The 13,918-nt window shown below is 41.0% G+C and overlaps 2 protein-coding genes across 2 annotated transcripts in view; both read right to left on the bottom strand.

The window, feature by feature from the left end:
* sptlc2b (serine palmitoyltransferase, long chain base subunit 2b) overlaps positions 1 to 10,018 on the bottom strand; it is a 31,387-nt gene extending 21,369 nt beyond the window's left edge. Inside the window, exons 1-3 of the mRNA XM_033648652.2 lie at positions 9,725 to 10,018; positions 2,731 to 2,925; positions 430 to 584 (exon numbers count right to left, since the gene is read on the bottom strand). Coding sequence (XP_033504543.1) covers positions 430 to 584; positions 2,731 to 2,925; positions 9,725 to 9,868 — 494 coding nt within the window. The 5' untranslated portion in view covers positions 9,869 to 10,018. The remainder of the gene's footprint in view (positions 1 to 429; positions 585 to 2,730; positions 2,926 to 9,724) is intronic.
* The window catches only part of LOC117270909 (cholesterol 24-hydroxylase-like), a 172,247-nt gene that overhangs the window by 76,493 nt on the left and 81,836 nt on the right, over positions 1 to 13,918 (bottom strand). The gene's annotated exons all lie outside the window — the stretch shown is intronic.

Below are 13,918 nucleotides of genomic sequence, written 5' to 3' on the forward strand. Positions count from 1 at the left end.
AAGATGCTAACAATGTCCTTGAGGGAACAGCAGGGAATAAAATTAAGGCAATGGGACAAAATAAATCAATTATTTTCCATTCATTTCAATTCTGTGCTGTCTTGATTCTACCGATTGTATTTATACTCCCTCAGTCACTTGTTGAGGACTTTGTGTTCAGGGCTGCTTAATGTTAGTGTTTCTGATCAGCACCATGTGACAGATACTCGTGATTTCAACATACCCATCTGAATCATGGCTTACGTCATGTGTATTATCAGAAATGAGAGGCCACTGACTGAAAGTGCAAATCAATGAAACTTCCTGTTGAGCTAAGGATCAGTGACACAGAAGCACACACCTCTGGGAGAGTAATGACCGTTATGGACAACGCCTTGATTCTAAATTAACCCTGCGCACATTCAGACACAGAGCACTGCAGCAACTCACTCAAAGGTCCAGTTGTAGTCGTGGGAAACTCTCTCCACTAGGTCCATCTTAGCACCGGGGACGCTGCAGATGGGTCTGTTCCAGTTGTCTCGAATCCTCATGTACAAGTTCCTGGTGTAGAAGTTCTCAAAGTCCTGATAGAGGGGGACGAAATCCTGCAGGGGAAATGGGACAGTGTAGGTGATTCTTTAATGGTATGTCTTTGTTTTGTGGCAGACGAGGGCAACAGCCCATGATTACTGATAAAAACTGATATAATAGCGGCTCCTCTGGGATGTTACCATGTTACAATGTCGTTTAAATTGCCCGTAGGTGTGAATGGTTGTCTTTATCAATGTGTCAGCCTGGTGACCTGTACAGGGTGTGCCCACCTCTCACCCAGTGTCCACAGGGAAAGGCTCCAGCCCCCCCACCCCCGCAGCCTTAAATAGGACAAGCGGTTTCACATAATAATGTATGAATGAATGAATGAATGAATGGTAGTTTCCCCTGAGTTTCACCATTCATAGCTGTCCCTCGCATTATGTCACCAAACTCACTTCCTTTTTTATAGCGAGGAAGTTTCAAAGAGGACCTGTGTCATATCCCTGGGGTACAACACATGTGCAGTAAAATCTGGTTTGCAGCTGCTGAAAGACTTAACAGCTAGTGCATGGTCAAAAAACATGGGAATGATTGATACATTTCAGTGAGGTGTCTGCAGTAAAGACAGGGGTGGGAATTACAATTTTGCAACTAGTAAAATGTTCCATAATAAAAGACAACAAATTCTTTCTATTTGAAAACTTTCTGTTGTATATCGGCCGCCATGCATTCAAGTGTAGCCAGAAACTTCTTTCAGGTTAAGGGCATCCAGATAGCACCTAAGAGGACACCACCTCGTAGCTCTCATGGAGTCAAAGAGCCTGTCCCAGCCTTTTTTAATGGCCTTTTTTCTGGTTGTGAAGATGCAGATGTGTGCGACACAAACGTCAATTCACCAACAAAAATGACTGTTTACGACTGCTTACAGTGCTTATGACTGTGCAAGACAATTCCCTGATGTTCAGCAAGAAAGCAGAGGTAAACTATTTTGCACCATGAGCAACTTTGTGGTGAATCAAAAAACAAACCAAAAAAAAAAAAAAAACCTTCAGTCAGTGATCGATCTACAATCACTTTTCTACAACAAAACACACCCGGGGAAAGGCTGAGACATGTTGACAACAAACAAGACAAATCACCATGACACAAGCTGTGGCATCCACATCTATTGTAAGCGCTGGTTAGTGGTAACGTATATCTGTTTTAAGGTATACTGAGATATAGAAGTTGACTTTATGATTCAGTGTACATTTGCATATCTTAGATCCTATCTTATTTTAGATACAGAAAAAAAATAAAAACTGCAACTGGATGGGGAATCTCCCTTCTATTTTAGTTATTTACAAAGGGCAGACATTTTATACATACTTCCATAAACAAATGGTTTCAAGTATCAACTATAGTGATTAAAATGTTTGTTCAACCAAAAATGACCCCTCCATTTTCATTCCTTTAAGGGTTATTCTCACTAATAACTTAAATAAATAAAATTCTGTAATACTGTGATACCATGAAACTGCAACATTTTCTTTCTTTTTTTTTTAAAGATATTTTTCAGGGCATTTTTTGCCATTAATTGATAGAATAGTTAAGTGTGAAGAGAGAGAGGGAGTGACATGCAGCAAAGGGCCACAGGCTGGAGTCGAACCCAGGCCACTGCGTCAACAGCCTTGTACATGGGGCGCCTGCTCTACCACTAACCCCAACTGCGACATTTTCTGAGACGGTTATTGTGCCATGAAGATCTGATACCGTTGCAACCCTAGACCAGTGTAGTTGTATTCATACTGGAACAAGATGCTTTTGATTTGTTATTAAATGTACAAAAAAATGCTCAGCTATTTTTGCAGTTTCCCGTGACTTCATTACAACACCAAAAACAGTGGTTCTCTCAGGCGTCCAGGGACCCTGCAATGATCCGTAAGGAAGTTCCAGGGGTCCCCAGATAGAAGAGGAATTATTTTCACTATTTAAACCAGTATAAAAGTGAGCCCAATGTGAGTAAGAGTCACAACAGTAACTATTCTGGTCATAGGTAATGCTACCTGGCAACTTATGCTTCTAAGACAAAACATAAATAAACTCAATATAAGTAGTTTTTGATCAGGTTTGATTGAACTGATAGCTTGGACCTTTCTGTCACTGACACAGCAGTGAATATGTTGTTTTTTAATCAGCCTTTGCATTTAAAGGGGTCTAATGTAAAAACCACTTTACCTTCTGTTCCTCTTTCTCCCGAGCCACGTGACACTTCTCGATGCTCCAGTGGCGAAGGAAGTCCCGGAGGTAGCCGAAGACAGTGAGGATGCCGTAGCCCATGTAAGTGAGCACAGCCACCAGTAGAGGAGTCTCCTCAAACGACTCCACAAAGGGCTTCTTGTACAGGCTGGGGTTGTGTGTGACATTTTGGTTCTGGGGGACAATAAAGAAAAAGAATCTGTAATTACAAGTCGCTTCAAGTTAAAGTCATGATACAAATTCAAGCAGACAACTGAAGACTTTTTATTCTCAAACACATCTGAGGCCAAGGACCAGATTTAGGAGGACTAATGTAAACTAACTGGTACCCTTTTAACATTCAGCTGGTGCTTTAAGAAGATAATGGTTCATCCACGCTTTAAGCCTCTGTTTACTCATTAAATCTGCTCCAGCAGGCAGACCAATAAATGTGAAAGAAAGCAGAGCAGACCAATCCAGTACAAGCTGGGCACACACCACACGACAGCAGGGCTGATTTGTTAAAATTGTGTTTTTCTTGGAAAGAGTTAGAAACCTAATAAAGGCTACAATAAGCGCATTAATTCACAGAGGCCCGACCATGCTCAGGTCCCCATGGACCAGTGAGCAGTAAAATGGCCATCAATCCAGGGTTCTAATTCATCGAGTTTTATGAATAGCAATATTGATCTTGGATTATGGGACCATATAAATGTGGTCACACACTGGAGCACCTCCACAAAAACTGAAAAATACTAGCATCATTTTGAGCTCGACTGTCGACTGGCTGTCTGCAAAACCAACATTAAACAAACGAGGGCGGTCACTCATTACCAACTCTGCCCCGCAGCTTAGCAACCGCACCTCATGTGACCAGTCATGCTTCTTGAAGAAATACCTCAGAGCCAGGGAACAGGAGAACGCTGCAGTGTGAGCGTGTTCAAAGCCAGACAGGTCCCTTTCTCTAAAGTTAAAAATGCATTGAAAGACCAGCAGACTAGAAGCCGTGGTTTGTAAACTGTCAACAGCGAGCACAAAAACACATTCACATCCAAGTATACCGCTCAGAGGGACTGTTGCATACTGATGCCAACCACAGCGGCTAAAAACAGTTTGACTGACGTCACATTAGCTTAATTTTTTATAGCTGTGGACAAACAGGGCCTGAGAGGAGGCAGACCCGTGCCATTCATTTACAGCTGGACAGCACTCAGCATGCAGCCAACACACTCTGTCCAAACCTGCTCTTTCACATGCTTACTCTGCAGTTTGAGAGCTGGTGATCATATTACATTGTATAGACAATAAGAAAAGCTTGCACATGGTGTGTGTTTCACATCAGGCCTAACACAGAGTAAATAAGTAAGGCCTCTTCCTGCTACTTGTATATTCAATTTGTGGCTCATTCTCACTGAGCGATTATTGACACTACCATCCCGGCTGAAAGCTGTAATTGAGATCATTTATTCCTACCCGCTCATAAAAAACCTGCTTCTAAGCATTTTCCTATACTCTCAATATGAGGATTATGACTAGCTCGATAAGGTAAGATCTATTTTTGAGCTACTGACACCGACCCAGGAGGACATTTATGACCAGTCTGTGATTGAGACTCAGGCACACCATGAAATGGTCTCAATACTGTATTTGTTAAAGCTGAGGAAGGCAGTTTAATTTGGGCGTCAATGTCGAGCAGTCAGTTTTTCTTGGTCATCAGTGTGCGGTGCAGTGTACTTCTGGGGACGTTTTGGTCACCAGATTTAGCCATAGTTTAGCGCTCTTGACTTTTACAATAAGCTTTGGTAACTAGCAGCTGTGGACATGATGCAGCAACACAAAGAGGGGGAGGTTTTACACCTGAAGGATCTGAGATGACATTATCTTCTTTCTTCTGCTTAGAAATTGTGAATTTACAGCTCACAGCTGCTCAAAACGTCACAGTCTCTGGCTTTTGTTTGATAGCTAGTGTTGGCCCTGTTTTCAGGATTTAAGAAGCCTGAGATGGGAGAATCTGGATAATCAAGGGTCATTTCAGGAGGACATTCCTATTTGCTTTTTTACATAATAGATGTGTGTGCACACTTCTTCAGTGAAAGCCTGATTTAATAGCCGAGAATCCTGCAGAGAAAGTTGCTATTCCAGCATTGGCAAGAACTGCTGAAACTACAAAGCAACCCAAATAAGGAAGGTGAACTTATTTATAAGAGAGTCTGACAATAAAAGAAATAAAACATGTGTCAGTACCGGCAAAGCGTTGTGGAGATGGAGAAATAATATTGCTAATAGTTTATCCTTCTGCCAACCGAAGCTAAAGGCTCACAGCTGCAACATCAAGTTCACATTTATGTAGCCAACGTTAGCTAGAGCCTTGAATCACAGTGTGTGTCCCCCCCCCCCCCCCCCCCCCTCATTTCCCATCACCACAGACCACCTTGACAGGAGGAGACTGACCCTTCACCCACAGCTGCAGCAACCATAATCCAGCCAGCGCAAACCCCACCTAAAGGGACTAGACAGCCCTGACTCCCTGTCAGCAAACTTTCTGTTGCTGCCATTACACAAGTTAGACCTGGAGCTACTGCTGGACACCAGCCTACTGTGACGCCAGGTGCTGGGGGCTGCGCTGACCAAATTCAGGCCGCTACAGCTACCAACCGAAGGTCTGTCAAGTGAGCTACTGCTACTCTCCTCCCAGAGAAGAAGTCCAGAGCAGCGGGGAGCAATGTGGAAGGACTGGCAGCTAATGTTTGTCTCATTTGTGGTCTGATAAACAGAGGGACAGATGCCACGGGCAACTGTACAACGAAATAAGATTAAATATAAATCAATGTACGGGAAACACTGGGTCACTGTGGTCATCAGGTGGGAGGGGCTCAGGACAGAGAGGGGAGAGCTGCAGGAGGAGGATGTATTTTCTAATTCTGCTTTTGCCAGATCTCTGCGTACTCCAGCTTTAACTTGAGTTACCAGACAGACACCAATCAGTTTAGCCGGCTGATATCAGAAACAGTCACATGAGACACACCCTGCTTCCTCTTCCAAACACACAGCTCTGTGTGCATCTAACTCCAGTTTCAGTTGCCTTATTGAGAACCAGTCGAGCTCATATCACAACATGATGACATGATGTCACTGGTTTAGACCCGATAGGCTGATAGCAATCCTGAGCAATACTGTCCTTCAAGTGCTGATAAATGGTATGCTTGGTATCATTCAGGTTGACCTTATCAAATTGTTCGGCATCAGTGGAAAACATTATCAACATGCTGGCTTAGTTCATTTGAGAAATTTAAAATCATCCATGTGAAAATGTGAATTTGGTAAGTCTATACTGCGCAGGATTGTCAGTTACTGTTTGTGAACATGCTCACAATAGAAAATCAAAGTAAGAGCCGACCCCACATTGACTCTCATTGGACATTTTACTTCACTTCTTATGATCTGGTACCTGGTGGCAACTTTTTATAAAGCCTGGACATCACCTGAGCGCTTTGTGGGTACACGCCCATAAACGTCCACAGCAGAGTCTCTCTAGAAAAATGCACCGCCACAGTGAGTGTTGACTGAGAGGGACTAATTCTGTTTGAGTCTATACATAGCTTTTAGGAAAATCCTGCAGAGTATATTTTTAAGTATTTCAACCATGAATCAGACAGACATCAGCGGTGATATAAGCAGCAGCTCTGCCTTAACTTCTGGCAGGATGGAGATATTATATGCATGAGGATATGATTGGTATGACAGCCAAAGCATCTGGACTTGATCGTGTAAATCCACATTATGTTGAGATCAGCAGCCTTGCAGCTTTCTGCGGCCGCAAGTGTGAAATCTGATGAACTCATATACGAGACAGATGCATTCCTTCTGTATACACAGTATGTGCTCTATAGATTTCTCTTTTGTGTTAATCCTAAACTACTAAACTAAAAAACAAAGGCTTGTATGTGTGCCCCACCGCCACCACTACACACACACAATTACACTGTGTGTTTTCAGTGCTTTTCATTCAACCCCAGGAGGGACCACACCCTTCACGGCCTGCAGACATTCCTCTCCCGCTTAAGTGTCATGTGGAAGGGAGCGCACTCTGCCCCCCTCTCCCATGAGACTGACAGACAGCCTCGCTCATAATAACACAACAGGGCTTCTTCACACTGGAGTCAATGTAAACAGAGACTCGTCTAACTCCACCACACACACACACACACACACACACACACACCAGAGTGTAAGGTTACAAAAGAGCCCACTATCATTCTCCCTGAACAGGTGGTAGGTACGACTACACAACAGGTTAGAGACACAAAAACAAGTGCAGCTTTTGTAGCAAACACTCCTGGTTACCAGCTAAACCTGCATTTAAATTGTGTTAAAAAGTGTTATTAATAGTGTTATTAATATTAAGTATTTAAAAAGTCTTTTGACTTTGGCTGCCAGGGATACTTTTTATCTTTTGGATCAAGGATGCCGCTCCAACAAAACCATTGTGGCACAATCTTATAACACAGTGTGTTCCCAGTATCTTGTGTGTGCTTCACTCATCTGTGGATGCTTTTTATAAAGTTGAGGACCCTTACTGTAAATACACTGGGCCTAACTCATCTTCCGTATTACAATGGTCTCCTTAATCAGCTTAGCTAGTCTGTACGTTTCCTGGAAATCAGTCTTCCTGTGACCTTAAACTGGAGTCAGGCTTGAGGCACAAATTTCATGACTTCAGAATCAACTAGCAAATTAGAAAAACACCTGCAACACGACTTGGACTCAAACGCCAATGACTTATGACTTAACTCAGACTTTAGTGTTTAAATTTCCAGGATTGACTAACATTACAGCTATTCATTCCCTGCAAGCTGACACCTGATTACTCACATCCAGTCCGACAGCATCAAACCAACTTGCAGGAGAGAACGGCAAACGCTGCTGCTCTACATATAATTTTGTATGTGTACAAAAAGTACACTCTGGTCAACAAAACACAAACTGCAGTACACACAAATGTGCAGGTCAAAAATTACAGACAGAGGTGCAACAACTCCCAAAAAACTTGTTTTAACAAATTAATGCAAACTTTTAAAAGCATTTAGGGTAGATTTAACATAATAACAGGGCTCAACAATAAGGACTGCCCGATTGTTCTGTGCTGAATATTAAAAATGTAATAAACATATATTTTCAAAAAGTATTTCAAAAGCCACGTGATTAAAAATTAACTATAGGGGACTGTGTGTTATTTATAAGGAGGGAGGGTGGTGCAAAAAGGGGGAGGCATGTCAAATTCATTTTTAGACAACTAGGGAAGGACTTTATTTAATTTTGGCTCATGGGAGAGATGTACAACTTTAAATGGTTGTGTTACAGACCTTCCAAACCTGCATCTTTGCTTTAAAAGTCACCAAAATTACACCACTTATCACAGAGAGAAACCACACGCTAAAATTCATCATTAGACTTTCAAATATCTGCCGGTCCTTGGATACACTGTGTGCGACAAATGCTTCCATCAGAAAAAGACACCTAACCACATCAGAGTTTAAAACATCAAGTGTGATCACATGCACAAGTTAGTCGAGCTTCAGTTACAGTGTGACTCGACCATTTAATTGGACTACTGTCCTTGTCCCAGTATACAAGCACGGGAGGGGGATTGATGTTTTGGCCAAAGTATGTCCTACTCCTCTACGATAGGTGGAGATATGTCCCCTTTCTGCTTGTTAGTTAACCTTTTTCTGGTTGTTGACCTATTACATCACAGACCAAACAACTGACAAACAAGTTAACTATGCTTAGCTAGCAGCAACTTTACAGCTCTGTACATTTGGTCCGTCCACAAAGTCACCGCTCTGGATGTAGATTTCACCATGTTGATACTAGCTTCTTTTTCTGTTACGAATTCAATGCTATTCGACTTCTGGGTCAAAGCCCAGGGCGGAAACTGTTGAGCATGCTCAGAGCGCTGAGGCCAGTTTGGGTCTGATTGACTGTATGCATGCAGGAGGAATTTGACTCCCGATCACATTATCTGGATAGCTTTGAGAACTTTGATTTAGAACAATTTCAGTCTGGATAAAATGTCTTCATGTACTTTGTAAGTCCGGCTCTAGTCACACTAACGCAATAAATCAATTGTCTTTTGTGTGATGTAAACATGGTGAGTGTTATTACATTTCAATCACTTTATTCTGTGTATCTCAATTAAAATTTGGCTAAAAATGAACCGTCTGCACAAACTAACCGACAAGCACAACAAGAGTGAGGCGTTTTACGGGGTTTTTTGGGGAGTTTGCCTTATCCGCTGTGAGGGTCCAAAGGACAGAGGGATGTCGTATGCTGTAAAGCCCTGTGAGGCAAATTGTGATTTGTGATATTGGGCTTTATAAATAAAATTGATTGATTGATTGATTGATTTTACAACTGCAGGATTCTGTCTCAAACTTTTAACTGACAAACATTACAAAATTGAATAATTACTTTATGATGGAGGGAGGGTCATGTTGTTTCTGAGTCACCCAGGGTGGTTAAAAGATATGTATCTGTAGCTTCAGGGAGGGTCAGATTTAATAAATAAATAAACCAAGTCACACCCAGGCACCACCTCCCTCTGATAAGTACAGAACAGTCCCTTAGAAATACAATTCCGGGTAACAGCTAGCTTAAAATGTGTCGCATTGGGACAAACTGCTAAGCTAGCACACAATGCTAACCACAGGCCGCTATGTAAACTATTACACAAACTAATTAGCATAGCATTAGCAACATACATTAGCTAATGTTCACAGTTTAATTGTGATGTGACGTGAGGCTGCCGTCACACACATGCAGCTCACACTTTCCGTGTGTGCTCCGTAACAACCGGTAATAACCGCAGTGTAATCACGCACACACCGAACAGAGCTAACGTTATTCCGTTAATTCAGACTGCACTCGGTACCGAACACAACACCGGCTGTTTACAGTTCCTCCCCCGGTGGAGCCGTTGACGGTTGGGCCTTACCTTGTCCCTGGGGCGACGATACTTGTGTGTCTGTTGAAACAGGCAGTGGTTCTTCACGAAGCCATTTTTACCCGGTTTCTTCCCGTTGGCGGTCCGGTGGCAGCCGTCCCCGTTCAGCAGTTTGTTCGCGGAGCTTTCCGTCATGTTTGTCGGCCGACGGTTGGTTTCACGGTTTGAAGTTGCCAAACTTGTGTAACGTTTACTGTGAAGTCATGTATGAGCTCGAGGAGAAGACGGATTAAACGCCCACTCTGCACTGTGGCCGCACGAGCCTGCCAGAAGTCCCCGCCCCCCGAGTCATTTGATTGGTCGACGCTGGTACTCCAGTACAAAGATCATCTATTGAAACAACTCATCACTCAGGCCAGGGTTTCAGTTCACACCGGAAACAGAGGTCATGTACTTTGTTTTTAGCCTCTCACTGGGAATTTGGGGGCTTTTAGCAATTAGAGGGAGTTTTAATTTAACAAGAAAAGATTTTTTTTTTTTTTTTTAAAAAGTTTAGTTTAAGACTAAAAAACAACACATTTTATTTTATGTTATTTTATACTATTTTATTTTATTTCATTTTATTTTATCTTAATTTAACCAGGAAGTCCCATTGATATTAAAAAAAACATATCTCTTGCACAAGAGAGACCTGGCCAAGGTCAAAACATATTTGAAATACAACAAATAATAATAATAATAATAATAATAATAATAATAATAATAATAATTATAATGATAATAATAATAATAATAATAATAATAATAATCTCCTGAAATGGGGCATGTATCTGGTCACTATATATGTACCAGTATAAAGAACAAGTGGAGGCACAGAAAAGGTTTGAGATATGACGGGCTCTATTGTAAGTTTTATTTTATTTTATTTTTTCAATTTAATTTAATTTAATTTAATTTAATTTTATTCTATTTTTTCTACTTTTCTTCTTTTCCCATTTTCTTCAGATATGCATTCCTTCTAGCCTACTTACAGAATTTTATTTATTATGCCTTGTCGTGTCTCTCTTTGGCTCTACAGATAGGATGGCCCCTCTTGGGTACAAGTGGGACAGGTGTGGGTGTGTGTTTTGCTGTTGCAATGGACTATATTATGTCGACCATGTGATGCAACTGATTTGAATAAAATAAAATAAACATTGCCAGTCACAAAAAAAAGAAATTAAAAGTTAAAATATTGTACAGGAGAGGTTAGAAGCCAAAAATGGCTCATGAAGATACATCCTCTGTTCAACAACAGTAATCATACATACAAAGAAAAGGATAAAAACAAATATTGCATAATTGAACAAGAGTTACAGACTAAGCAGTAATATAAAATTGTTATAAATGTACAATTTACAAGTAGGTAAATTTACAAGTATATTTTTTTTAATAATGATAAAGTAGGTGTTGATTGTAGAGATGGAAGAAGTTGTACCGAAGAGATGGTTCTCTGTATTTCAATTAATATTGATTAAGGAAAGTCCAACAATATGGAGGATAAAAGTCTTGTATCTTGTAGAATATGAGTTATTTTTTCTTCCAGCAGTCACCAGTAGCAAACTGGAGTAATAAGGAACTTCTTCTTCTTTTCTTAATTACTACATTACAATACAAGTGACAACAAAATACACACATATGTACAAGTGACATGAAAGCATGAAAACAACCATTTTTTAAAAAACAAAATTTACGTATAGACATTCAAGGGAATAAAAAAGCAGATCATCTTGCCAAAAGTGCCAAAAGTGCCAAAAGCAAATCAAATGGAAAACTTTTGTGTGGAACAAAGTTAAGATGTGGTGGCAGAGGTGATGGGACAACGATACCTAAGGAAGGCGTTTATATATGATTTAAAAAGAAGTCAGAGAGGGAACGTCACTGAGAAACAATGTGAAGGAAGAGTGTCTGATCAGTAGAATCAGAATGGGACACACTAAACTGAATTAATCTCTGCACCATATTGGGAAACATCCAAATGGAACATGTGATGCCTGTAATAAAACACAGACTATGGATCATGTGATTCTCAAATGTCCTGAATATGCATTGTTGCAACAGCCAATATTTACAAATGGCTCTTGAACCTCAGTTTTAAAGCATATCTTCAATTATTTAAAAAAATACTGGACTAATAAGAAGATTCTGAATTTGATGTCTGCAACACGTTCCAGAAATGTTGGAACATGAGTCGTAAGGACTGAGAAAGTTGTGAAATGCTCAAGAAAACACCTGTTGTTATCATTTCACAGGTTAATTGGTGACAGATTAAAGTATGATTGGGTGTGAAAGGGGTATCCTAATATTGCATATAGGTCAAAAAAAATTATAAAATCACTGCATTTTGCTTTTATTTACATTTTACACAACATTTTTTTTGGAATTGGGGTTGTGGTTTAAGATGAGGGAGCAAAAACATTATTATTAAATATAAAAAAATCCAAACAATAAGAAAAAATCAGCTGTCTTTTGGAGACAGGTCAGAGTTGTTTGTACCTGTATCATGATGTTTGTGGCGTGTTAATGTCGGACAGAGTGAGACCTCCTGTCCTCCTCCTCCCTCTCTGCTAGGCGTCTCCCTCTGCTCAGCGTGGGACGTCCTGAAGCCCAGCCGTGGAAATAACCCACAATAACCTTTGCTGAGGCGTCAGCTGAAAATCCTGCTCCAGTTCTACTCACCTGAGCTGCTGGGAAGATGCAGAACAAAGGTCAAGGCTGCTTCCAAGGTCGTTCCCACAGGAAGGAAAGTAAAGGAGCAGTGACAGAGATACAAAGCTGGTTTTAACTCATGTAGAAATGAAGGTGGTTAGAAGTTATAGTAAGTCTCTCAACTGTTTAACAAGGCTTTTGTGTTTGGATGTGAAGTATTTAAGTAGATTATGTGGCTGTTTTAATTTTCATTAACATAAAACAAATATAGCATGTCACTGATGATCCTGTGCCCCTGCTGTGACAGTTTGACCTTTGACATTTGGCTCTTTATCTGAACCCATCAGGTTATGTAAACAACAAAATCTTACATCTGTCAGCAGCTGAGAGGAGCTGAATCCTCTCAGGGCCGCACCTAGCACATTTGGCGCCCTAGGCAAGCTTCCCCTAGTGACCCCCCGCCCCCCCATATATGGCACAAAAGGTGTCCACGAATGAGGACATTAGGTCTAAAGCAGGGTTTATACTTGTGCATCGAATCAACGTCGTACCCTAGGCCATGGCCTGACGTGCACGTCCTCAGACATGTAACTACACATCGTGGTGACGCAGACCTCCTGTATATGTTTGTAAGCTGAAGCCATTTCCCTCAGTGGAAACAAAGCTTTTATTTACTTTAATTTCACAGATAAGAAACAATAAATTGTGAAGACAATAAAGCCTCCACAAAAATAGCATTTTAAGTCTTGTGTCTGATTTATCCTGGCTTCATATGAGCAGAGGAAATCTCTGCTAGCTGCTAGGCTAATTTATACAATGTAAAATGCCATAGGCTTGTGCTAATAACGTTAGCATGGTGTATTTGTTTGGAAAACGTGTTTTGTCAGTGAACCTTGTGAGTTGTAATGGAGCCAAATTTTGTAACGTTACCTTTGTTAAATGTTGCTGTTGTTCCTGGATTCATATGAGTAGAGGAAAAGTCTGCTAGCTGCTAGACTAATTTATACAATGCAAAATGCCATAGGCTTGTGCTAAAAACGTTAGCATGTTATATTTGTGGGGAAAATGTGTCCAGATAAAGACAAGTGTTTGTCTGTGAATGCTGCGAGTTATAGTGAAGCTGATTTGTGTTTGAAATTGTCTCTATTAATCCATGTTTAATGTGTCTTTAATGTGTATTTTAAATCAACTAGTGTTTTAGAGGTGTAACTGCAGAGTGACACAGACACATCACCGCACAGATACAAATGCTCAGAACAGCGCAGGTCCTGCATGGAGCTGACGCACAAATATAAATCCACCTTAAGTTTAGCAGAATGAAGAATGTGGTGCAGCAAAGCCAAAATGTCATGTCCTCATATGAGGACGCAGGGTCGTAGGGGGCTTTAGGAAGATCCAGCACCAACTCTTCTGTGGCCTGTGCTCCCTTTATTCGTGGGCAGAGTGCTACCAGTGTAGATATTTCAGGCACACGCAGAGGGAGAGAAGACCTCTGGTGTGAGGAAACGTAACAATAGGAGAGTTTCCTGGAAACACATCCAAGATTTCACAGCTGAT

The sequence above is a fragment of the Epinephelus lanceolatus genome, chromosome 13 (genome assembly GCF_041903045.1).
Source record: "Epinephelus lanceolatus isolate andai-2023 chromosome 13, ASM4190304v1, whole genome shotgun sequence".
NCBI lineage: Eukaryota > Metazoa > Chordata > Actinopteri > Perciformes > Serranidae > Epinephelus > Epinephelus lanceolatus.